The sequence below is a fragment of the Ischnura elegans genome, chromosome 4 (genome assembly GCF_921293095.1).
Source record: "Ischnura elegans chromosome 4, ioIscEleg1.1, whole genome shotgun sequence".
Classification (NCBI taxonomy): Eukaryota; Metazoa; Arthropoda; class Insecta; order Odonata; family Coenagrionidae; genus Ischnura; species Ischnura elegans.
Genome location: NC_060249.1, coordinates 1,015,694 through 1,040,906, shown reverse-complemented (window position 1 = coordinate 1,040,906; position 25,213 = coordinate 1,015,694). Strand labels below are relative to the sequence as shown.

The window sequence follows — 25,213 nt, the reverse complement described above, 5'->3', positions numbered from 1 at the left end:
TATGTCACTATCCCACGGCTTTGAGCTTCTCCCAATGGTAGTTTCATTTCGTGGGGAAGATTTAATCTATGTTCCTGTCGTTATTAGCCATAAATGACACATTGTATTTATTTCGTCGCATGCTCGTCAAAAGATGGATGCGGGAAAATTATACGTCGGGACCACGATCTTCAAACGATCATTGCGGGAAAGCTATACTTCGGAGATGCGAGAAAAAATTGCATTGCCTATATGGAACTTTATTTGGGACCAGAAACGGCGGACGATGAATGCGGGAAAATGATCAATATGGGTACGATAGATCGGGGTTCCACTGAATTACTTTTCTTTTGAAAGCGGCAGTGTAATAACTTCTTTTCTCTGCCATCGTAATATTCTGAAAGGCAACTGAATCGATCTCTCTAATCAGAGGCAAATCATGTTGCCTTCTTACCGTTGCTCTGAGAAAAATGCAACGACTTTGTAGCAGTTTATTCCGCTACGACATTGAGGCTTTAACGTTACAATTTAGGTAAATTGTAACCAATCACACGAACATTTTGTGAGTTGATCGAGCTTTAACTTGAATGGAGCCGAACCCAGGGTAAAGTAGGCAATCTCGTGGACTCGGCAGAAGTGCACCCAGCGGCTGATCGGCACGCACCGAATTTTTGCCTGCTGCCCAAAAATGGAAAATGTTTTTTTTTACTTGAACGCAAAATTAAATATGCTAAATTACTGTTAAGCTATTTTTGACGTTGATTTTTCGTTGTATAGCTATGTAAGGGTGTGGCCCACCTCCTCGAAAAGTCGCAGGTCGCACGCCTCAAATTGCGTGTGGGTTCTTGCCCTTGGTGTCGGGAAGCAAGTTATCACACACAATGTCACGGTTCACTCCGGGACCCGTGAACTCCTGCAGGAGTTCGGAAATTTTAGTTCGGGATTCGCCCGCGTCCGGCGCCTCTGCGGAAACTTTCACTTCACTACCCTCCCTTCCTCTTCTCCCCTCCTTTCCTTCCCCTCCGCCGCCGGGACGTGCATGCGTGAGGCTCTCTAGCTCTCTCCATACATGGGACACTCAATACTAAAAAACGGGACCAGCGTTTGTAGCGCCACTGTGGGCGGAAGGGAACTATCAGCAGTAGAGCGATTTAGCCCCGCCCCCTTTCGTAGTGCAAGATGCCTACTTTATAGGATACCTCAATTGCCGCGTATTTCGAAAGGGAAAATGAGAACACAAAATAACATGTACTTGTTTTATTGCTCAAAAATCACATATCATGTAGTTACAAGCAGGATATCAGAAATAAACCACAAAACATGAAAGCAAACATCCAAATCATGTCGTAACACATGCAAAGTTAAAATGCGGTACAATGAAATCGAGTTAAATTTTAAGAATAACAGTAGTTCATTATACATCCCATAAAGCACAATACTAAGTTTTTATCCTAGCGCATCATGAATTTAAGCGCTAATATGAATAAGACTTCTACACCAAATACAAGTAACAGTTAGTAACATTCTTTAGGAAAGTTACATATTACAATACCACCCATAAAATATCACGTATTAAAGTCAGTTATAATTATGGAAGGCCATAAAAGCATATGGATGTTTAAATACAAGGAGGTTTCAGTGTTGGAAAGTCACATCATAACACTCATTACCATTCATAAAAAATACTTTTGAATTAGGCTTATCATGAAAGCCATCAAAGCGTGGATATTTAAATACAAGAAGATTTCAGTTTTGCAAAGTGGTATTTTGATAACACTTTAAACTTACAAGGTAAGTAGCATTCGAAGGAAGGCTTATAACAATAGCATCACAAAGTGGTTGTGAAAACACAACATGCAGGCTTCAGTGTTATCAGCACCAATACTAACTCCTAACATTATAAATCACCAAGTGAACCAGGGATGGCCAACCTATATGACAAATGTAACTGTTGTAAGCCATTTAATTACAAAAATTTAATTATAAATACTGGCAAAATCCGTCAGTACTCGTCAATTACCACGAGTAAATGGTGAATTATATTGGTTATCGATCATTTTCACCAGTAATAGGTGTATGTTTAAAGATAACTGATTATCTGTACAAGTTTTTTTAAAATTAGTTAATTCTTCTGTATTGATCAGTTTTTAGGTTCAATTTAGTACCACCACTAAAAATAGATTTATTAATGATATTAGATTGGCCACCCATGTTCAAAATTTATAATCCTAAGGAATGTGTCGATGCCTAAAGTAATTGATTCTCGATACCGATACCAAGTATAGGAATCAATGGTATTGAGAATCGACACATCCCTAATCATAATCCTATGAAACAATTACTTGGGGTAGGACTTGTGAACTACATCTATGACCCACTTGTTTTACATTAGAAATTTAAATTAAATGAAACACAGATATACTCATGATACAAATGATAATAGAAAACCACTATTTTATGAAAAATGAAATATATTGAAAACAAATAACCTTTCAATGAAATTGAAATCAAAGTGGAAGCAGAAGCACGACTTGGAAGCACGTTCGAGCATCATATCGAAACCCATAGCTTCGAATGCTCCCACACTTATTTTCAAGTGGATCTGGATTTAAATTCCTTGGGGTAAGGTTCTTAAATCCAATGCTGTGTAAAGTTTGCCAAAGGGCCTTAATATTACTTCCTAGTCCTACCCCAATTAATTAAAGAGGGAGTCCTACTCTCCTTCTGCCCATGAATGAACACTATTGACTGCAGGAGTTTCTGAGCCTCACCCCAAAATTGCACATGCTGAGATGAAGGAGACACTGCACACCGTAATGGCTTCCCAGCAGGTGGCTTCAGGGAATCACCATTTATGCTATCAAAAAGCCTGTCGAAGAAGTATAGGAGCTCAGCTGTCTCCCCGGCTTCGACTCCCAGATCTCCATTTGCAGCTGGAAAAATAGCATGGAAATTGCCATAAAAATAAGGGACATTGTTGTCTATCAAATAGATATGAGGAGAAAAGGTCTTATTTAGAGGCAGAGTTCAATTGCTACTTCATCATTACAATCCTGAATGCATGTGTGTGATAAAAATTTAATTTTATGGATTTTAAGAACATTTTGTAATTTAGCAGGCTTCCCCACTTTTTAACACAAACTAAAAACAAAACAGACTCAATAATAAACATATGTATTCAAATATCTGAATAATACTCACGCAAGAGAGAAGGTATATATCCCACTGGAGGTGGAAGGGACTTCTTTCATTATAACCTCTCTAGCGGCATCCAATGGGGAATCTAAGAGAAAAGGCAAATGGAAATTTAGCAGGCCTACCCACTTTTTAAAACAGACTAAAAACCAAACAGACTAAATAATTAACTGATGTATTCAAATCACTGAATAATACTCACGCCAATGCCCGAGTAATATTAAAGGTTTCTTCTTGTGAGAGCTGGGGAGTAGTTTCACTAAATCAAGCCCGATATTAAAAATTGCATTCTTCACTTGATCTTGACGACATTTTTGAAAACTGTCTGCCTTTTCGTCAATTCCATATACTCCCGGCAGCCATGTAACTGCTCCAAATCGGATGGCGAATGTGATAATCTGAAACGGTATAATGAATAATAAAGATTTCAATGACAATATTTTAGGTTCACGCTTAGTGAAAAGTACGGCCGAATTTCAACGAACCTAACATTGAAACAATACACTGGATCACTTACCTTGTTCACAAATATCTGGCCTCCTGAGATGCTCTCCCTGCTTGAATCCGCCGGCGACCGTTAACAACCGTTAACGCCGGTTCCACCACCCTCCTTCTCGGCCTCCCAAATTTGAACTGCCTGTTTGTATTACTGCGCATGCGCGAAATTTCCTTCCAAATTCCAAGAGAGCTCATGTAGTACCCTTCCATACGTGCCTACTGCCCTGGCGCTAGCGTCGCGGGGGCAACTTCGGGAAGGGGAGTGCGCCCTGTATGGCTCTCTCTCTCTCTGGCGTCGCGTGAAGAAAGGTCTTTCCCACCGCGTCGTCCGATCCGCCCGTGATCGGTAAGCTCCATACAGCTCCATGCCTAGGTCACTCTTGTCAAGCTTGCCTCCTCCCTGATTTTGCAATGTTCTTCTCGTTGAAGGGCTTTTATCTGGGGTTGAAGCCTTTCTTTTTCTTCTCTCCTGACCATGGTGTTGTCCATGTGGCAGTAATCTGCCGCCGAGTCCTCTCTCCTATCTCAACATGTGCTCTTTCATGACAGAAGTTGGCCATGAAGATTTTATTTTTGTTTGAACAAATGTCAAGAGCCTTATGAGGAGTAAGTTTTCTTTCATTGTAAATGTGGATGTGACCTATGTTTTAATTTTGATGCCTGAAGAACTACCTCATCTACGACCAACTCAAAAATTGTGTGATGTGTGGACATCGTTTTTGTGAAAGCTAAAATTCTGCAAATTGTCTTCGACCATAGTTAAATATAATGTATTTTTAAATTGCCTACATTCTGTGACTGCTTTCTTGTAAAACTGTTCCCTTTTTTTTGGCGGTGCATCGAATGAATGCACCTGGCGCCCTACCAATCTTATTCTCAAGCAATTTCTTAGGGAATCCACCCACTCTACCATCTGTGGAGCGTATTTCCTTTAAATTTATCCTTGAGCTAAGCCCGAGCAGCAGCCACGGCATACAGCCTTCTATCATCCGGTCATTCCAGCAGTTTTGACGTCTCAACAAGTATTTGAAGTTTTTAACCCAAAGTTTATTTCCTTTTAAAATCCCAGTTTCCCAATCAATTCAATACATAAAGTAATTATGAGTCAGTGCATCTAGAATAGCCAAAATTTAGTATACTACCAAATTCTTGGGAAGGAGAGGAGCTGCTGGTGACGGCACGGGTGGATAGCGAGGCGCTTCGGTCGCACGGGACATAAGGTCTGCGCTTCGACTCCAACTGTGAGTTACTGAGTGAGATCGTGAGTGCGACAGACCTAATAGCATCTCCACCGTGCCATTATATAGTGAAGTGGAACCAGGATGTTTTCGTCCAAGAGGAAGGGGAAGAGGAAGGTTAGGCGTTCTTAAAATTGAAAAGGTGCAAATCCCGAGGCATACTTTGTCATAGCTGGCTATTCTGAGACGTCACACAACAACATGTTTATGCATATTTTGGAAATGGAAATCTTCCATTTCCGGATCACTACACAATGAATCCTTTCTCCATAATCCGCATGGCCACAAAAATCAAATGGGGAAGAATTTTTCATCTTATGCAATGATTTAAATTATCTGCTTCATGTTCTATAGCTCTAAGAATTTTCATCAGTGCCTCTTGTCGGACGGTCAGTCTATGATATCTTATCACTGCAAAAAGAAGATTTTCTGGGAGTGCGGGAAACACTTTTGTTTGGATGGATGAATGAACTACTGCTCGGTGATTCCTGGGCTAGGATATCTATGAATGGTCTCACAGACGTGACGATCACTATGGGCGATTGAAGATCGAGTCCTGATCCTGCATTGCATCACTGCATAGACTTTTAATATAAATGTCACTATTTCGATGAATTTCTTGGTAGTAGGTATCTAAGTAGAAATGTATAAGAACTAGGAACTCTGTTAGCTGTGGTCAATGGCGGCAATGGAAAACTAAGAAATCTTGAACTGGAGTGTTAAGTAATTTTGTGCTTATTATGCTAGCTCTTTTACGTAATATTATATCGGCATTGTGAATTCTTGCTCTCCAAATGCAAAAATATAAGTATAAAGGTGAAATTGATTCTTAAATCAACCACCAGATGTTCCAACACTACCCCGTGCGTCACATTTTGTTACTGTCAATAGTTTGCATTATTTCTGTTCACACTTTATGGTGCCACTAGAGCATTAGTAAGGGTGCAAGGGAAAGAAAGGGAACAAGGGAATGAGTGTATACTACGTTGATTGGAAAACGGCCTAAGTACTTCGGTTCCTTATTATGACTTTAGATTTCTTCTGGGCTGTCGTTTAGCAAGTCACAACTTAGGAGATGAAATGACACCACTGGGAGCTTTTCACATTCTGGCTGTTTTGAAACTAAGTTACCTGACAATCATCCCTAAAGCAGCGCTTCAGATATAGAGAACGTTTTAATTTAGAATGCCAAATTTTGCTCTTGTCTGTAAAGAATGCCGACGATATGACACTATATTTCTCTTGAACTATAATTCCAGCTTTTAAAGCTGCGTGAAGTACAGTACATGTAGTGTGTGCACCAGCCCTCTCACTTACACTATTTGTATCTCTAGGGAATTATGGCAGTCTCAGTCATATCTGATTTGAATATGGACTTTCTTTCTTTCTTTTGGTTTGGTGAATGCTACATCATTAGCGTACCATTCGTCATGATTTTCCTCATCAATTTTAAATATCCTCAAAATATTCATAATCATTCAAATATGAAAACCGATGATTCAGGTGATTTGAGTTTATGCCTCTCATTTAAATGATTTAGTTCAGCCCTTGCTTGCATTTTTTGGCATAGGAATGTCAATAGTTCCAATTCGGAATATTCTTAGACATCGCTGATCCACAAAGAATGCCCTATGGTTTTCATCGTGTAGTGTGAGATGAGTTGAAGTACTCTGGTTTGTGTAACTGCTGGAATAGATGCTTTTTTCCGAATGGCGCATACCTTGACAAAAACTGATAACAGTGATATCTTTGTGCACAAAAATATCGCATGTTATCGCATGCGTAGTCATTACAGACGGCGATGGCATAAAAGAGCATAATCTCATCCTAGTGACTACCCTTGACAACTTCAGACATGATTTCCACGTTTTGGACTTAAAAAAAAAAAACTATTTCGCGTCATTTATCGCATGCATGGCATAAAAAGAGAATTATTGTTGCGGGTTGCCTATCCCACAAAAGTGCTTTAGGGGACACGATAAAAGGTCATTTTCTCGATAATTAAAAGCAATAGAGCTAGCGTTTTTGGTCTAAAATATCAAGGAAAGATCATTGCTTTATTCCATTGGAAAAAATGAGTGCTTGCTAAAACCAAATTTAAATTATTTATATTTTTCGCTAAAAATTTCAAAATTTCAAGACAAAATGGCAAACAGAAGATATTAACCGATTTTGAAAAATGATCATATCTGTAATACCCACCCAGATACGCAACTTTTGCCGGGTATTACGATTCGCTCCTAAAAAAAAAGTGGCAAAACGAGGCACCCTATTGCGCAACAATGCAGTTTGCTTCTGCCGAGCCTCTGTGTTTGGTTGCCTGGCGTGGAGTTTGACAGACTGGCTTGCTGGCGTGTCACGATCAGTCGAGACGTGCTTACCGACTTGCATCGGCAGTTTAGTCTTGATAATGACACCGTATACACGTGTTACACCAGAGAAAAATATTGCAATACTAAATGATATTCCTGTCTTTGATGGCATGAATTGGGTGAATGGGCATCTAGCTTTGTTTGGAAACAGCTGTTCGTCAATGGTTATGTGCGGTCCAGGCTATGGTTAGGGCATTGTATTACTTCAGTTACGACGGAAAAACATCGTAGCATGTACACACGATTGAGTATTTGTATGTGCTATGTACGGTATTAGCGGTGTGTTCCTCATTGTGTTTTAGACGAACATGGATCAACACTGGCTATTGGACAGAAGAAATTTATGCGTAGTCGTGATGTTGTGCACCGACGTGATGCTGGCCAGGCTTCAAAGTGACGATGCCTTCTCGTTCAAGATCCTACCTGAGAAGGAGATGGCCATGCTGTGGAACCATAGCCTGGGCCACACATAACCTTTGACGAACAGCTGTTTCCAAACAAAGCTAGATGCCCATTCACGCAATTCATGGCATCAAAGCCTGATAAATATGGGCAAAAATACTGGCTTGTAGGGGATAAGGATAGTAATTATTTAATAAACGGATTTCATTACCTTGGCAAGGACGACTCTCGTCAAGCTGGCAATCACTTTACAGATCATGCTACGAAATTTATGCGGTACTACTGGACCAAGGGCATGTGCTACATAACACGCTTATAAGAACATGGGTGTCAAAATGACACCCTCCCGGCATTCTTGGGGTATGCCAATTTTCCGGCATTCCAGGGTTAAGTGGCACCCTATATTTTTTATTCGGCAAGTCAATGGACGATGGTTGACTGAATGTTTGGTGTGCATTTTGCTATGTTTTCATTTGTTCACCGTCAACGTCAGCAGTTCCAATACCCGCGTACCTGCACTAAGCGCTAGAGAGTCATTCATTTTTCATAACACTGTGTTTATGTTAATGGTTACTGTGCTACATTTTTTAATAAGTCTTTCGGAGAGGAAATGAATTGCAGAATAAAAAATATAGGGTGCCATTTAAAAAAGGCATACCGTTGTTCATATCTTTGTAAATAATAAAGCTACGAGGGAGGCAATCATGCTGATTAATGTCCCCCTGACGGCTTAAGAACATTTGCTTGACACATTTTTGAATTTTTCATCTGGACAAAAAGTTATTTTGGGTGGTCAAGATAAATGGGACACTCCGTATATCTATGTATGTCATTAACATGCATGTAAAAAAATAAAATTCTTCAGTACACATCGAATGACCACTACCACGGCCACAACAATAGAACTTGTAAAGACCTGCATCAAAACTTTATCAGGACTCAAAATACTGCCCTAGGTCCTAAACACATAGGCGTGAAGATTTTTAATGGGTTGCCTCCAGAGGTGAAAAATGAGAGTGGGACCTCGGTCTTTAAGAAGAAACTACTGAAGTATCTGAAAAAAAATCTATTTTATTTGGTTAATGATCTTCTGTATTTGTAACATATAATTTATATATTCCAATTTAATTTTTATCGATTGTGTATCTAAATTAATGAGTCCTATATTTGTATTTTGAGCACAACCTACAGATCTCTGGACAAGTAAAAAAATATAATTATTATTAATGTCCAGACCAGATGGAATCATATAATATGGCTCTAAAAAGATTTAAACTTAAGGTGGTTGAGCACAAAAGGGTAATCAATGAAAATTACATTTCTACTTCGAAAAATCGTACCAAAGCAACTTGGGAAGTTATTAAGAATAATACTAAGTCTACCTCACATTGTGTCAACAACACAACTATCAATTTCAATCATCAGTCCACATCTGATCCCGATGTTATTGCTAATTGTTTTAATGAACTCTTTTGTAATTCTCCTCGAAGCCCCACCATAAATTCTGCGGCCTTCATATCTCGCACCCCTTTTCCCTGCTCAATGTACTTACAGCCCACTGATGCACATGAAGTCATTAAGCTTGTTAACTCCTTCCCCAACAATTGGTCCTCTGGAATTGATGACATCCCTATGCCGATCATTAAAACTGTAATTCATTATATAGCAAGTCCACTAGTTGATATTATTCACACCTCTTTCCTAAGTGGTGAATTTCCCTCTCGCATGAAACTAGCCATAGTATCTCCTATCCCAAAAAAAGGCTCATCTTCAGACCCCAACAATTATAGACCAATTTCTGTCCTTACTGCTTTTTCCAAAATTTTCGAAAAAGTGTTCTATTCCCGTATCATTTCTTATCTAGAATCAAAAGATATCTTACATGATTCACAGCATGGCTTCAGAAAAGCAAGATCGACAATTACTGCCGCATATCAATTGTTAAATTCCATCTATAATGCCCGAGACAAAAATTTACATTCACTTGGAGTGTTTTATGACTTGTCAAAAGCTTTTGATAGAGTCAATCATGATATTCTCTTACTTAAGCTGGCCAACATTGGAATGAGAGGAAAAACCTTGGACTGGATAAGATCATATTTAACTGGTAGAAAACAAATTGTGAAATATACGTGCCGCTCACAGTATAGTAATGATATCTCATTCTCTTCTCCTTTAGATATTAATACTGGGGTCCCCCAAGGTTCCATACTTGGCCCCCTCCTGTTTATTATTTGTGTTAATGACCTACCAAACCTGTTTCCTCAACAGGATGTTGTGTTATATGCTGATGATACTTCATGTCTGTCACATTCTAGAAATATTTCTGATCTGGTAAATTCTGTCAATACTTCAATTTCCAGGATGGCTGAGTGGTGCAATACCAACCATTTATCAATTAACATTAACAAAACTGTTTTCTTGGATTTCCACCCTAAGAGTGTCACACCTATAATTAATCACCAACTTAATCTTATGAATGAGCCCATTACCCAAAGTAACTGTGTTAAATTTTTAGGTCTTCTGGTTTCAGACGACCTTAAATGGACACCACACATTGAAGCCATCATGAATCGAGTTAGCACTGGTATTTTTATGCTTAGAAGGCTGGCCCCATTTCTATCTCTTTCTACCCTCAAACTTATCTACCATGCTAATGTTCATGCTCATATATCTTATGGTATTATGTTCTGGGGAATTTCACACCATGCAAAAAAATTATTTTCTCTACAGAAGCAAGCATTGAAAGCTATGGTTCAAGTGCCTAAGAGGACTCCTGGTAAACCGATCTTTTTGGACCTAAAAATATTAACACTTCCCTCCATTTTTATCTTGAATTGTGCCACTTTTGTTAAAATGCATCCTGAGCATTTTCCAAGGAATCATGAATGGCATGACTACCACACTCGCTCAAAATGTGACGTTCACCTCAAAAGTCACCATCTATCTCTAGCTCTCAAGGGACCTCATCACACTCCATCCATCATTTTTAATAAACTTCCATCTGAATTGAAAAGCTGTCCCCCTTCCCTATTCAAAGTTAAATTATGTAATTTTTTAGCAGGTAAAGCCTATTATGATATTAGCGATTATTTAAATGATTCTATGTAATTTGTATTATTGTATTTATGTAATTTGTATCATAGTGATTTTGTGACGAAACCATGCAATGTATATTGCCACTTCGGTGAATAAAAATTATTATTATTATTATTATAATGTACTTTTCTTGTTGCATATGGATGTCATTCCTTTTCAAATCGCCCAATTCGGATAAAATTTGTCGCTCAACATTTTTAATTTTCCTGATTTTTTTATCACTTGTTGCCTACAAATAGACAATCACAAAACCCTATTCGAGAAAAAATTCACAAGCCATACTTTTTTTTGGCAGCCATTTTTAAAAGGGCGACCGGGCTAATTTTGATGAAAAACGTGGTTTGCGTGAAGTTTAATTTCAAAGGTATTTTAAAAGATATCAGAATAATTTAAAAACCAATGTGTTTAGCAGGAAATTCATTTTAGGAAACCATTTTTACAAATTTTCTATCATAAAAAACACTTAGTCAAAATCTTTCCGTAAAAACTCAGAAAAAATTTGTCAATACTAACTTCTTAACATCATAAATTTTTATGAAGGAGATGAGACTGACCAATAAAATTTTTTTCTATGCTGAATACTTAAAGAGCTACTTGCAGCACAATTTTTAGCGCTGACAATGCCCTCATTTCTTTCTAGAGCTCGTAAAACAATGCCAAAAGCTTCCTAACGTCGATGTTCTCAGGTCAATATCTAAAAAGGGATTGAATTTAATTATTCTTATAACTTTTAAAATACCTTTGAAATTAATCTTTACGCAAACCAAGTTTTTCATCAAAATTTGCCTGGCCACCCTTTTAAAAATGTCTGTCAAAGAAAAAGTTAGGCTTGTAAATTTTTTTATAGCGTTTTGTGATTGTCTACTTGTAGGCAACAAGTGATAAAAAAATCAGGAAAATTAAAAATGTTGAGCGACAAATTTTATCCGAATTGGGCGATTTGAAAAGGTATGACATCCATATGCAACAAGAAAAGAACATTAATAATAATTATATTTTTTTACTTGTCCAGAGATCTGTAAGTTGTGCTCAAAATACAAATATAGGGCTCATTAATTTAGATACACAATCGATAAAAATTAAATTGGAATATATAAATTATATGTTACAAATACAGAAGATCATTAACGGACGGAAAAACATCGTAGCATGTACACACGATTGAGTATTTGTATGTGCTATGTACGGTATTAGCGGTGTGTTCCTCATTGTGTTTTAGACGAACATGGATCAACACTGGCTATTGGACAGAAGAAATTTATGCGTAGTCGTGATGTTGTGCACCGACGTGATGCTGGCCAGGCTTCAAAGTGACGATGCCTTCTCGTTCAAGATCCTACCTGAGAAGGAGATGGCCATGCTGTGGAACCATAGCCTGGGCCACACATAACCTTTGACGAACAGCTGTTTCCAAACAAAGCTAGATGCCCATTCACGCAATTCATGGCATCAAAGCCTGATAAATATGGGCAAAAATACTGGCTTGTAGGGGATAAGGATAGTAATTATTTAATAAACGGATTTCATTACCTTGGCAAGGACGACTCTCGTCAAGCTGGCAATCACTTTACAGATCATGCTACGAAATTTATGCGGACCTACTGGACCAAGGGCAGAAATATCACTACTGGCCAATTTCACATCACTTTGCTTGGTTTTACTAGAAAAAGAAAGGGTACAAACTTTTTGGTTACCATAAATAAGAGAAAGAAGGATATCTCTGCCGGAATAAAAGCTTCTCAGGAAGAGTTGTTTCCAAATAAATTGTACAAAAACGGTTATGTTACACTTACCATTTGTTAGGGAAAATCGATAAAATTTGTTGTTACTCTAAGCTCTATTCACCCTCATGTTGTAATTAGTGACAATTCTAAGAAATCACCCAAAACTGAACCAGAATGGACTAGAAACTGTCAAGTAAAGGTAAAATGCAATAAAAATGGAAATGTTGGTTTTTGTAAGCTGTGTAAAAAGTCAGTATGTGTGGCCAAAAGAGTGCCAAAGTGCAAAGGGAAATTTAAAGAATCTGCAATGTAGATAAAGCCTTTTAGAAGTCTGTACAAAAAAGTATTCGATTTTTTTGTTTTTTTTTACAAAGTGTTTGTGTTTTCTTGTATACAATTTTGTAGTTAAACAGTCGTGATTGATTTAATTGTTTTCAAATTCTCATCTTTAAAATCAAATTTCCATGTTTGAAGACAAACCAGATGCAAAAAAAAGATGCCGCAGTCCAAGAGAACAGAATTTTTTGCATAATATATTTTTTAATTCAGTGGAAATATCTTAAAAAACATTATTTTTGTTAAAATATAAAGGAACTGAAAATAAATATTACAATGAAGATGACGCTTTAACACTAGCGACTAAGAAAAAAATTATGTGCTACATAACACACTTATAAGAACATGGAAAAAAATCAGGAAATTTAAAAATGTCGAGCAACCTTGCCTGGGTGATTTGAAATGGATTGACCCATATTTGTTTTTGTGTATGTGCTGAACTTGACCAAGTTTCCTTTTCCCTACCGTACACGTATATATACGTGTGGACGTTTCCTGACCCGGGAGACCACGGGCGTATATGTACGTGTGAGATTTTCCCGGTCAAGAAAACGAAACCCGTATATATACGTTTTCAAGCTCTCCCCCTTTCAGGATGGTCGTGGGTTTAGGTCGCCTTTGTCTCGGGACCCAACGCTTCGGGGTTCAGGATTAACCCTCCGAATCCGGGAGCAGGTACCCGGACCCTTCGTCTTTTATAATCCCTCTCAGCGGTATGGGACAGCGGTCATACAATTGTTTATAGAGTCAATTTTCGAAATAAATATTAGTTAATTTCTCAAGAAATATAAACTAAGAATTGAATTGTTTGTCTTTTGAGCAGCGTTTACAATTTTTAAACGAAATTCTACGACAAATATTAACTTATATCTCGAGTTATGTATAAACATCAACATGGAAATTGTTGCTGCGTTAAATGCTTTGATGATGGCCTTAGAACTTCGTTTAAAATTTGACAATGCTCAGATAAAAATGAGGAATTATATTCAATGTCTGTAATTTACGTGCAAGCAACAATTATCCATTTGCTAAATACATATAAGCAATACATAAGTTGACCGCGAACCAATGCCGCAGGTATTGTCGTAAACCCGGAAAGGAGGGAGCACAACTACTCTTGGAGTCCGAGATAATGCGGAGTCCCACCGTGGAGGGGTCGAAAAAGGTTCAGCGAGACCCTTCTTAACGAATGCCCTCCAAAAATGCTCCGTACCACGAGAAAGAAGAGTCTCTTGGGGCTCGGTACAGCAGTCAAGCTAAGACGAAAACTCCGCCGTCTCGAAAGGGTTAATAGGGTTATTTCCTATTATTTTTTTATTGCCTAAATCGAAAGATTATTGCTCCCGGAGTATGCATTTCATGCTTTTAGATTTTTAAATGACAATATCAATTTTTCACGACTAAACGAAAAGTGAAAAATTTCAAATGTGTGAAAACGCGACGGCTAGGTAGGAATGATGGGAAAAGTCTGTGAGACATATTTCTGGTTCCAGCTGTCGGCACGTGAGGTGACCTTGGGGCGAGGCTTGAGCACTGATACGACGCGGGCTGCTAGCAGGTAGTTGAGTACCCTGCTAGCTGGTAGCGCTTGTCTTAAATAAGGATTATTATTCCCCTATCAAACGAAGGAAAATTTTCGAAATTAGGTATTTTTAACGTGTGATGATTAAGAGATGTTTCTCTGAGCTCTATGCCTCATGCATGCATTGATAATCTCAGACGATGTAAAACTCCTATCTACTCGTACAGAAACTAGGTCCCTGTGATGTCACGTGGAGTGGCATCGCATGGGTGCCGATCTGGCCTTTTTCAAATGAGGATAAAATTGGCCATTGCCAATTGTCTAAACTGGGTTTTCTAAAACCAAATAATTTGTATATGTATTATGAATACAGTAATGGTGTGTAAGGAATCTCAATCAATGTATTTAGTTTTCTTCCATGAAGGAAACTACCCTTTTTTGTTTTTTGGTTACCCTATGCAAGTACGTTTGCCTACGGACGATGGTATTGTTTTTATTAAGTCCCGTCTTGTGCCTCTTACAGGTGATGCGCTCGGATGGCTATCCCCAGACTGTGTGCTCATCTTGCCTGGACAAACTGACTGATTTCAAAATGTTCAAGGAGCAATGCAAAGGTTCGATGGCCGCGTTCGAAAATGGTTTTGACCCAGACAAGTTCAACTTTGTGGATGGACCTGAAACGGTGAGTCACTAAAGATATTTTTCACTGTGGCAATAAAGATCTAACGATTTGATCGTTGGGTCATTCTTCCTCATAGAATGATCCTCCAAGGTCGTTAGAATATTAATTGCGTAAGCTTGGTTTCGCTGTTAGTAGGGCCCGCCCGCCTTTGTGACGGTGCGGGACTGCTCGTCCCCTCCCTTCCTCCCCCATCCTTTCCCTGGAGGTGTCGTCGGTCTCTCATTGCGGCGATGCCTCCCTTCCTTTTTCCTTCCTCTGTCCTCCCCCTCTTGAGAGGCACGGGTGTATAAGTCTCTGAGACTATTAAGAGTCTTGGTTCCCGGTCCTCAAGAGCGTATCCTTAGCGGGGCCCGCCCTGGGACCCCCGAACCCACTGTGGCAATAAAGATAAGAAAACAATCTTTAAAAATTTAAGCAATGATATCTTTAACCCCTTGGACTGTAATGATGAGTCTAGCTCTTCACAAAATTTCGATGCCAAACTGCGCAATGACGAGTGTACCTCGTCCTTAGATTTTCATAATTATAGCACTACAGTAGATTCCGGTTAATTGGGACGTACCTGGACTTGTGCACTTTGCCCCAATTAGGCGAACTATCCTGTATATGGGCGTAAACAAACGTTGAAATGATGGAAAGAATACTAAAGAATGTTTATAATGCAATATAAGTTTATTAATCCATCAATTTGATTAATAAATCAGCGAGTTTAGTTAATTTAGTATCATTTTTAAGAATTATCACAATTTAGTTAAAAATATTTTTCTCATATGAATGTCTTTTATTGTGTCCTATTAAAGAAAAGTCCTATCCTCTTGCGGATAGTATAACAACAAGAGCTTTTAAAATAGGGAAAGAATAGGAACATTTGTGAAAATAAGAGCAAATCAAACCTAGGGGAAAAATATAAAAGAATACCGTATAAGCACGTGTAAGAGGCGCACCTTTTTTCCCAGAAATTGCAGCCGAAAATGAGGGTGCGCCTTTTACGCAAACTTCTTATCTTCCCCCCTCCTCTTCACTGGTCGCAAGTCTAAGGGGAACTGAGTAGCCTTTGTTTTTCAGTGTGAGTCATCTGTAATCCTAAGTCAAAAACAAGCGGCAGGCAGGGGAGTTTCTCCCTAAGTGACGTATTTTTAAAATGCTCCTGTTTGCTTTTCTTGTAAGCATCGCGCTGTCACGACGGTACCCCAGAGGTGAACATGGAAAAGATTGCACGGGGTTTTTCGCTCCGGAGGGCGTGCTAAATTTACTGCCACGAGTGGGCATCCGCGGCATTTATACTACATATAGTAATCGGTTATCAAACGTAGATAAACGCATATTTTTGAAGGACATACCTGGTTAATAGTCAATATCTGTCTTGCCGAGTAAATTCCATTATGCTGAGGACCTGATTTTCCAAAAATCATCTTCAGACGCTAATATGAGGATGAATGTAACGGAAAATTATATTGGTGTCAAAACTTGCGCTTTAAAAAATTCCAACGAGTGTGTTCATTGTTGGACTAAATTGTGGATGGAGGAAATCAGAAATGCTTATAAGTGAAGAGCGTGGAAGGAGAGTTCAAGGGTAAGGAGCGCGATCCCTCCGTCTTCGAAGCAAGCAATGAAATACGGAGGGGAAGGAGCGCGCTCCCTCCCCTCCGTATTTCAAGCTACTAGTCTATGAGCGAATGGAGCACGGGAAGAACACGTCCGATCTTGCATGTGACGTCGTTGCCTTCAAAGCGATGGGGCGAAGGCGCAGCAATTTGATATACGCAGTTTGCGTTGCCTGAAGTTTCCAGTCTGTCTCGTCTTGTTTGAATGCACTTATGCTACGCTTGTTTCTTCCGAAATTGTGCTGTTAGGACTATTTTGAATATTAGTAGCCTTTTTGTAACTATAAATCTTTGTGTCTAACAGTTAGAGCTTAAATACTTAAATTCTGTCAGATATGCGTCGCGTTAGATCTCTTTCCTTTTTTTGAACCTCGTGCGTGTCATACAATTATTGAAAGCTATCGAGATATCTTCGGGCTCACATCAGTAGATGACTCACCTAGCATTTGTCCTCCATAAACTGGGAGATCGATCAAGGTCAGTTGGTGAGGCGGGGTAGGGATGAAACACGTTTCCATTGTTCCCCTGTAACTTGATGTTTTCCTATTTTCCTGTGGGGTCTCCGAAAGGAAAAAAAACGGCAGAGGCATTGGCTGATGGAGGGCCGAGTGTGGCTCCGTTAAATCTACGACGTGGTTATTATCCTACGGCGCTGAGATTGCCCTGATTGTTCTCCCAGCTCTTGGGAAGGATCACGCTATGTGCCTGTCGTGTTTTGCCTTAAAATTTTCCACGGCTGCAATTCTATTGCAATACTCCTGCGAGAGCATTTAAACAAAATTGTTCGAGAATAGGACAAGCGTCGTAGAGCAACGGCGTATGCGAAGAGAGGATCGGAACTCTTTCTACTCCCTCTTATGCCGCTATTACCGCCGCAATTATGAAAATTTCTCTCAATAAATATTGAAAGAGGAAAGTTCAATAACTGTCGAAATTCCAGGCGTACGTCTGCAACACCGCGTGATAGTATAAAAAAAAATGCCCCAAACTTTTTTTCTTCGTAGCTCCGATGCTCAAAATAGGGGTGCGCCTCTTACACACGCTTATACGGTAGTATTCTGAAAACAAAAAATTTTAATTTCGTCGCGATTATGGAGTCTATGTCGCCGGCTCATGGCCCAATAATAAAGCGACATGCTGTCCCAATTAAGCAGAGAATACTCTGGGATATTCCTCTATCGGGTTCTGTTCTTCAAGATCTGCCCTAATTAAGCGGCAAGTAACTGGTGGACCCATTAAACGGAATCTACTGTATTTAGAGGAGCAAAATAATTATTTTGAAAGCTTAAAAATGTTAAAACATAATAATAATAAAATGCCTTTATTCGGTCGAGGTTGAGACTAAGAAGTCCCCTCTTCCACCTAGCCCCTCGATAGCGTCAATGCTAACATATTGAAAAATGGTAGACAAACGTTTACAATGCAAAGAATATACAATATACACTATTTGTGAGTTGTCAAAAATATAAATGACTATATGTGAAAATTTTATGTAAAAATGATATATGTTTGTGGGAAAAAACATGAGGGTAAGGGTGTAGTATCCTTCAGCGAGAAAAGCCAGTGCAGGAAAATGCCCACACAAGGAGGGGGGCGTGAAAAATCTGTGAAAACCTATTGAGTGAAAGCTAAAGTCATGTTATTTGTAAAATACAACATAGTTAATGAGGTGCAAGGTATACACAAATATTACACATGCAATTAAGATGTAAAATATAACATGCATACATAGCATATATAAATAATTCATATTTGTGAAACATGATGCATTGGAAGGATTAAAATGATTTTATTCGAGCAGCAATAGCTGTGTTCTCCATGTTTAATAGTAATCACATTTTATTTCACGGTATTTCAAAAGCAAATAAGATGCAACATCAGATGAAGACAAAGAGCATGACGAATAAAAGTACGAGGGTTGTACCAAAAGTAAGGTTCTCATATTTTTTACAAATAAACTTTTTTATTGATATCAGTTTTCACATCGTTGAAAAGTTTACACTCTTGCCTATTTTTCAACGTAGTCTCCATTTTTTTCGACACACTTTTAAAGTTAGTACTCCAGCTTTTTTATCCCTAAGTTGAAGAAGTCTCCCGCCAACCCGTTGAGGAAGTGTGTGACCTCTGCTCGGACTTCATCGTCGCTCTTGAAGCATTTGCCATCTAAGGGTTTTGTTTCGGGGATATAATGCAATACCCACGCTTCATCTCCAGTGACCAAGGCCTTAGCCAGAAAATATTTTCGGGGGGTGTTTATGGAATAGTAGACAAAAATGACATTATTTTTATAAGATAAATAAAATAGCGAATACGGTTAAATATACATAGTTATTATAAACCTTCAAGGAAAATATAAAAATATTATTATAAAATTGAATTTAGCCTTCTAGCTTTCTTTAGAGCGAACAAATGAATTAACTTCTCGGTGTCGATGTCAATTCTGCAGTCCCTCCAGGAGGCTCATAAGTCACTCACCTCTCTACTAATTCACAGCACTATTATTTCACACACTGCACTACAACTACACACACTGCACATACAAATTCGCTTAGATAATTACTGACTTGATTCGCATTGGACTACTAGTGTCCCTGCACCGCATAGAATATCGTCGTATGAGCACCAAGCGAGCATAAAGTATCTATTTTTTTTTTCATTTCGGGGTGGGGGGATGAATCCCCCTTGATCTCCCCCCCCTTGCTACGGCCTTACCAGTGACGGTAGAGACCAACAACTTCCCCTTGTTGTCCCCCACCATAAAATTGTTGAAGAAAGGGCATAGCCGAGTAAGAGATTGAAAAGACCCCCTCACGGATTTTTCCCAGACTTGGGGCATAGGATTTGGGATCAAATAGGACTAACCTCCCAGCACTTCCAGCCCGCTAGAGGCCCACCAGGGCCGGCTAGCTCGAAATTTCAATTTCCACTCTTTTTTAAATATCTCGAGATAGAAAGCGTATTTTTCAATGCAGTTTGCACCGTTTGATGGCTTTCTTAATGGAGCGCACCTTTCCTACAACTTTTCAGGCGCATAATGAGAAATGGCGTCGATTTGAAAATTTCAAACGTTAGTTTTAATAAAATATTTTTGAGAGGGCCACAATTAAAAAATGTGTTTTGAAGGAGTATTTAAATACCTATCGGCTAATGCAATGAAAAAAGAACATTTAGGTGGTGGAACACCCCGGAAAAAAATAAAATATGCCATTTTGGCCATTTTTTGCCGTTTTTCCTGCGACCTTTGTCCCCATAACACCCGTTTCATACCATCTTGTTCAATTTTGCAACTTATTTACTGTTAGGCATACAAATAACAAAAAAAACTTATGAAAAATAAACCTGGTGGGCCTCTAGCGGGCTGGAAGTGTTGGGAGGTTAGTCCTATTTGATCCCAAATCCTATGCCCCAAGTCTGGGAAAAATCCGTGAGGGGGTCTTTTCAATCTCTTACTCGGCTATGCCCTTTGCGAGCAGTGTCAAGGTGTTGCTCCATGAGTCCGTCAGTCAGCATGCGGGAGACCCAGCAAGCACACATCTTGCGAAATCCCAATGTTTGTGTAAAAGTTCTTTCAATTGTGCCGTGAGAAGCTTCCGAAATGCGTTCAACAAATTCACGGACAGTGACCCTCCGATCTATGAGCAGCTCACTGTTGATCTTCTGGACAATCCAAAACTGTCGGTCCTCCACTCTGTTCTTCATCGTGGCTTCACTTCCGTGTGGCCCTCAGCAAAAGCCCTGCAATATTTTCTGACGTGCTCAATGGACATGGACTCTTCACCATAAACGTCAGTCAGTTGCTGATGAATCTCCAGTGGCGGTAACTTCCTTGTTAGGAGAAATCGGATTACTGCTCGATCCTCACACTTGGCGGGAACGGGGATCATCACTTTCATCGTTGACGGTTGCTAAGCCAATAATAAGCGACAAAGTGAATCCCGGACTGGCGGACTCCGGGAGTAGGGGAACCACTGCGCACGGCAATGTTGTGGGATTTATCTAGCACCTTCGCTCAACATTGTAGCTCATTGGGATCCTTACTTTTGGTACAACCCTCGTATATCATATGAACAGGCATGCAACTTCCGAGTTGCTTCCGTATTCATTTTCTAAGCACACAAATTTTATCAGTAAATCTACTAGCGCAATGAAGTCCTCCTCGCCATTTGTCGCACTATGCCAATAATCAGAATATAGGGCAATCAATCATTGATTCATTCTCCATGTTTAATGATCACATTGATACATTGACACAATGATAATGGTCTGTATGTCATGATGATACACAGACCTTAAGGCTGTGATTGGACGACCGTTAACCAAAGTGATCATTAACCCTGGCGAGAAATCAGACACCTCTTCACTTCTCTATCACCCTCCATTTTCTCACCCACAACCTTTAGCCGGCCCTAAATTTTGCTAACGATAGGCGACGTCATAAGTGCACTTTCATTGCTGCGTTTTGCATTCCCGGCATTTATCGCTTTTGCTATATTTTAAGTTAACGTGCGGCCAGTGATTTATATGAGATCAATATTTCTGCCTGAAATGGCTTATCAAACAGGCCGTGAATTTCACGGAATTTGGACCGTGAAAACCTGGAAAAAAACGTGAAATTTATAATTTAGTCAGAGTGGGAACCCTGTAATATGAATGCCTTTCGTTTTCTTTGATGAAGGAAATAACTAGTGATGGGTCGATTCCAAAATTTTATCGATTCCGATCCCGATTCCGATTCTGACATTTCGATTCCGGTTCTACCGATACCGATTCCATCGATTCTGATGCCATAGGCTCCAAGAAAAATAGTCAACTAGACAACCACTTAAAAAAATGTTACTCTGTGAAAGAATCAGTTGACAAAAGCATCTTTCATATCATCACTATGTAATTAAAATATAATAGCTATATTTCAAAACAGAACATACCTGAAAAGTGGTGTTGCATGATAGGTATTACTTTAGAATATTGGCACTCATAATATGTCGACCATATATATGTATCCAAACTACAAGGGAGAGCCATGAGTACAGAAATTCTCATAGCTGTAATAAAGATTGTATACTACGTATATAAATCATGTAATATTTGGCCCTTTCAAATTCTCAAGCAGAAAAACCAATTATTCTACATGCTCACCCAGCAGGTTTTGACGTCTCCATGTTACAGTATTGCTGCTGCATAAAATTGTCTTTTGCTACACACTTGTGTGACTGGGCAAGTACTTTCCTACCAAAATTGCAAGATTTCGGAGACTTTGGAATTTTTATTAAAAATTATATAAACGATTTTTTAGGATCTTGAATCTTCATGGAATTCAAGTGGACGAAGCGAACGAACTAAAGAACTAAACTTTATTTTGTAGAGCCAAAAAAATTCTATACTTCTCACGTCATTTAATCAACCTTAAAATCTCTTCCTTTTTTCCCTTCAAGAAAGAAACTAAACGCTACAAATGAATATCACATCGGTCGGACACAGTAATAAAAAAGGTTAAAAGAGCCTTGTGGTGTGAAAACTCCCCCTTCCGCGCGACTCGCCTCGGCGAATGTGGAAAGGGAAAAAGGGTATCGGTTGTTGCCTTTCACGGAAACAGTTCATTTTTCTCTCTCTTAACCCTTTCATTGCGTAACATTTTCTCAGAGTTGTTTCACGTTGGCGGAGAATTTTTTTTCACTGCATTCACTTTGTTTTTCGAAAATATGAAAACATTTTCAATAATAAAAGGATTTTTATATTCATTTGACTATTTATTAAACAATTTGTTTATGGCATCACAGTGATGCCATCCGCACCCATATGATAAATGCTCCGGACATTTATGCAACCCGTTACACAAACATTAGGAACGACAGACAACATATTTTTACGTAGAAACTAAGAAGTTTTAAACAATTTCTGAAATGATGGCGGAATTGAATTATAAAGAAGATACATATTTTTTCAGATGTCATCCACTATCCATGCATCAAATTTTGGGTAAATAAAAGTTTTCGAATTTTAATTTTTACATTTCTAAATTTTTAAATTTACTAGTAACTTAGATTTGCATGCAAACATATGAAAGTTATTTTATTTTTTTGACATTTTCTTTTGCGTTAATGCTGCAAAAATTAACTAATAATTGTGAAATTCTTTGAAAAAAGGGTTCAAACACAGCCGTGGAACTTCTGCACATCATACACCATCAGAGGTACTGATTCGCCACTTTTTAGTCTTTCTTGGAACGTGAGGAGGATTATTTCTTCTGTTTGCCCTTAGATTTTCAGTGGTGTATCTTTGTTGAGTAACTCAATAGATATTTGAAAAGATAATTATAATTTTCCATGTATAAACTCAGTAGGGTAGCCACGGGAGGGGGGTTATGGGTTACAAACCCCGGTGAGGCGCCAAAAACGGGTAAAATGGCCCCCGCACCATCCAAAAGGGCCCCAAAATCTCCGGCAAAAACCCCCCATTTCAAAATCGTAGCTACACGACTGTATAAACTGTGCCCACGGAGGAGAAATCTATAAATCTATAGATTAATTTTCGCACGACTTTGTTTGCATGTCCCCTGCCTCCAACATCAGGATCCTTCGCCCCAGTGTAAATTATAGCATCTTGCACGAGGCCATTAGGCTCAGAAAGCATATGTAATGTTATGCCGTGTTTGTGACGCCAAAGCAACATGGACTCGTGAAGCAGAATTCTTTACCCGGATAGTAAATATCTTTGATTCTGTGAGTGAATGAATTCAAAAGGGGTCGAATTTTATGAAAGAGGTCTCTTTGTATCCGATCATCTATTCCAGGGTTCCTGCCAAAATGCATGCAACGGAAAATTAGTTGAAATCGGTCTCGGGAAAAAGTGCTGTGAAGGAGGGAAAAATCGAAGATATTTTCCTACCTTTTTCAATAATCTGGAATGGATGGCCATCTTACAATACTTCACACAATAATACATTTGGTATATCAGACCAAAAATGTCTCCCATGCCCCGGAAGTAAGATTCCTATGCTCGATTATCCTTGAAGAACTGAATGTTGAGACGCATTGGCAATATGGATTGAAGCCATTCAGACGAGAATTTTATATTTTACGTAAACGAAAGATAATGTCTACTTTATGTCAAATTTCACGTGAAAAACGGGTTGGCCATTTTGCGTTGTAAAACCAGACAGATGAGAGCCAAAATCTTCTAAAGTCATTGGAAGTATAGGCAAAGCACCAGATCGAAGGAATATTGTGTTTTTATTCCATAAAACTCGAAACTCAAAGGATTAACGAGATCGCACATGGTTTTGAAAAGTTGGTTGTGTTTGGGCCACTGTATCATCACTAAAGGGTCGTATTTTTGTAAAGTGGCATATAAATCTATATCTGGTAATGATATTTGAGTATTTACGCTAAGTTTCAAGTCTCTACTCCCAAAAAGGTCATTTTGAACTTTATACCAGCTTTTTCCAATTTTGGACCGGTGTGCGCCGGGTCAGAAGACGATCGGCCGCAGCGGCTGGCGTAAAGGTATTCGGCGCCCACTTCGACAACTATAGAGTATACAGCAAGCTGAATCTACCAGGCCAAGGCATTAGAATGACTTATCGGCTTTAAAAACTGTATTACTACATGAGTTTCATGATAGCACTTCCTGTCGGCAGATTGCTGGTCCTACTAGCCTCGAAAGCTCTGTAACCTTAACTACTCGACTCGACATTTGTAATGCTACTCGAAACGTTCGAGTCGAGTACCAACTACTCGACTCGAGTAGTTGGTACTCGACTCGAGTAGTTGGTACTCGACTCGAGTAGTTAGTACTCGACTCGAGTAGTTGGTACTCGACTCAACCGGTACAGTGACACCATGGATAAACTGTGCGGTCTTGAGTTATCGTAAAATTGCAATGCAGTGTTGCATTCTACAGGCTAAACACACTTCGATTCCTTGTAAAGGTTTATCAACTTACGAACGAGCATTCAGAACGCATCTTGATCGTATATCGAAGAACTACTGTATATGTACATAATATAATCGTAAGACCGCTTTCAGACGAAATGATTTTCTGCTGGCTGCCATTAGGTAGAGAATATGCACTGCTCACGGCGTCTCGTCTGGAAGCCATCTGAATTTCTCGTGTACGGCAGCCAGCAAAAACTCGTTTCATCTGAAAACAGCATTGATGTAGCATTGTCTGTATTTCACGCCATTGACGACGCATTGCCGGGCTGGATTGAACGGCGGCACACGAAAAGTCAGCTCGTTTGAAAGCGGCAGCTTCAGAAATGTTACAATGTCGGCGAGAGTGACAAACTGACGATCCCTTAAATGCACGTGCTAGCAAGCAACTCTCAAAAGAAACAATTGTAGGCGACATGCGATCCAAACGTTTTTTAAATCTTTTTTTGTTTTCTCTTTTTGGCCTTGAATACACTGCAGACCATTGAGTGCAAAATTCAAATCCTTGCCACTGTTCCGAGCCGATTCCAAATAACCGAATGTACGCGATCGGTTCTCGATACTGGTTCCAAAGGCCAAGAACCGGCAGAGCCGAGAACCGGGTATGGGAACTGACCCATCTATATTCTAT

At 39.2% G+C, this 25,213-nt stretch overlaps 1 protein-coding gene and 1 long non-coding RNA gene across 5 annotated transcripts in view; one reads left to right on the top strand and one right to left on the bottom strand.

Annotated features, from left to right (window-relative positions):
* The window catches only part of LOC124156973, a 158,337-nt gene that overhangs the window by 24,109 nt on the left and 109,015 nt on the right, over positions 1 to 25,213 (top strand). For 2 of the 4 annotated variants that reach the window (XR_006864488.1, XR_006864489.1), the window contains exon 1: positions 14,823 to 15,047. Coding sequence is in view for 2 of the 4 variants with exons in the window: in XM_046531417.1 (XP_046387373.1) it covers positions 14,889 to 15,047 (159 nt within the window). In the remaining 2 variants the exon portion in view is untranslated. Of the gene's footprint in view, positions 1 to 14,822; positions 15,048 to 25,213 lie in introns of those variants that run through there. The other 2 variants (XM_046531417.1, XM_046531416.1) reach the window with 2 other exon arrangements.
* On the bottom strand, positions 1,222 to 3,941 carry LOC124156974. The gene is made up of 4 exons (XR_006864491.1): positions 3,692 to 3,941; positions 3,377 to 3,572; positions 3,181 to 3,262; positions 1,222 to 2,912 (listed from the first exon to the last, which is right to left on the bottom strand). It is a non-coding gene; the product is annotated as an uncharacterized LOC124156974 (long non-coding RNA).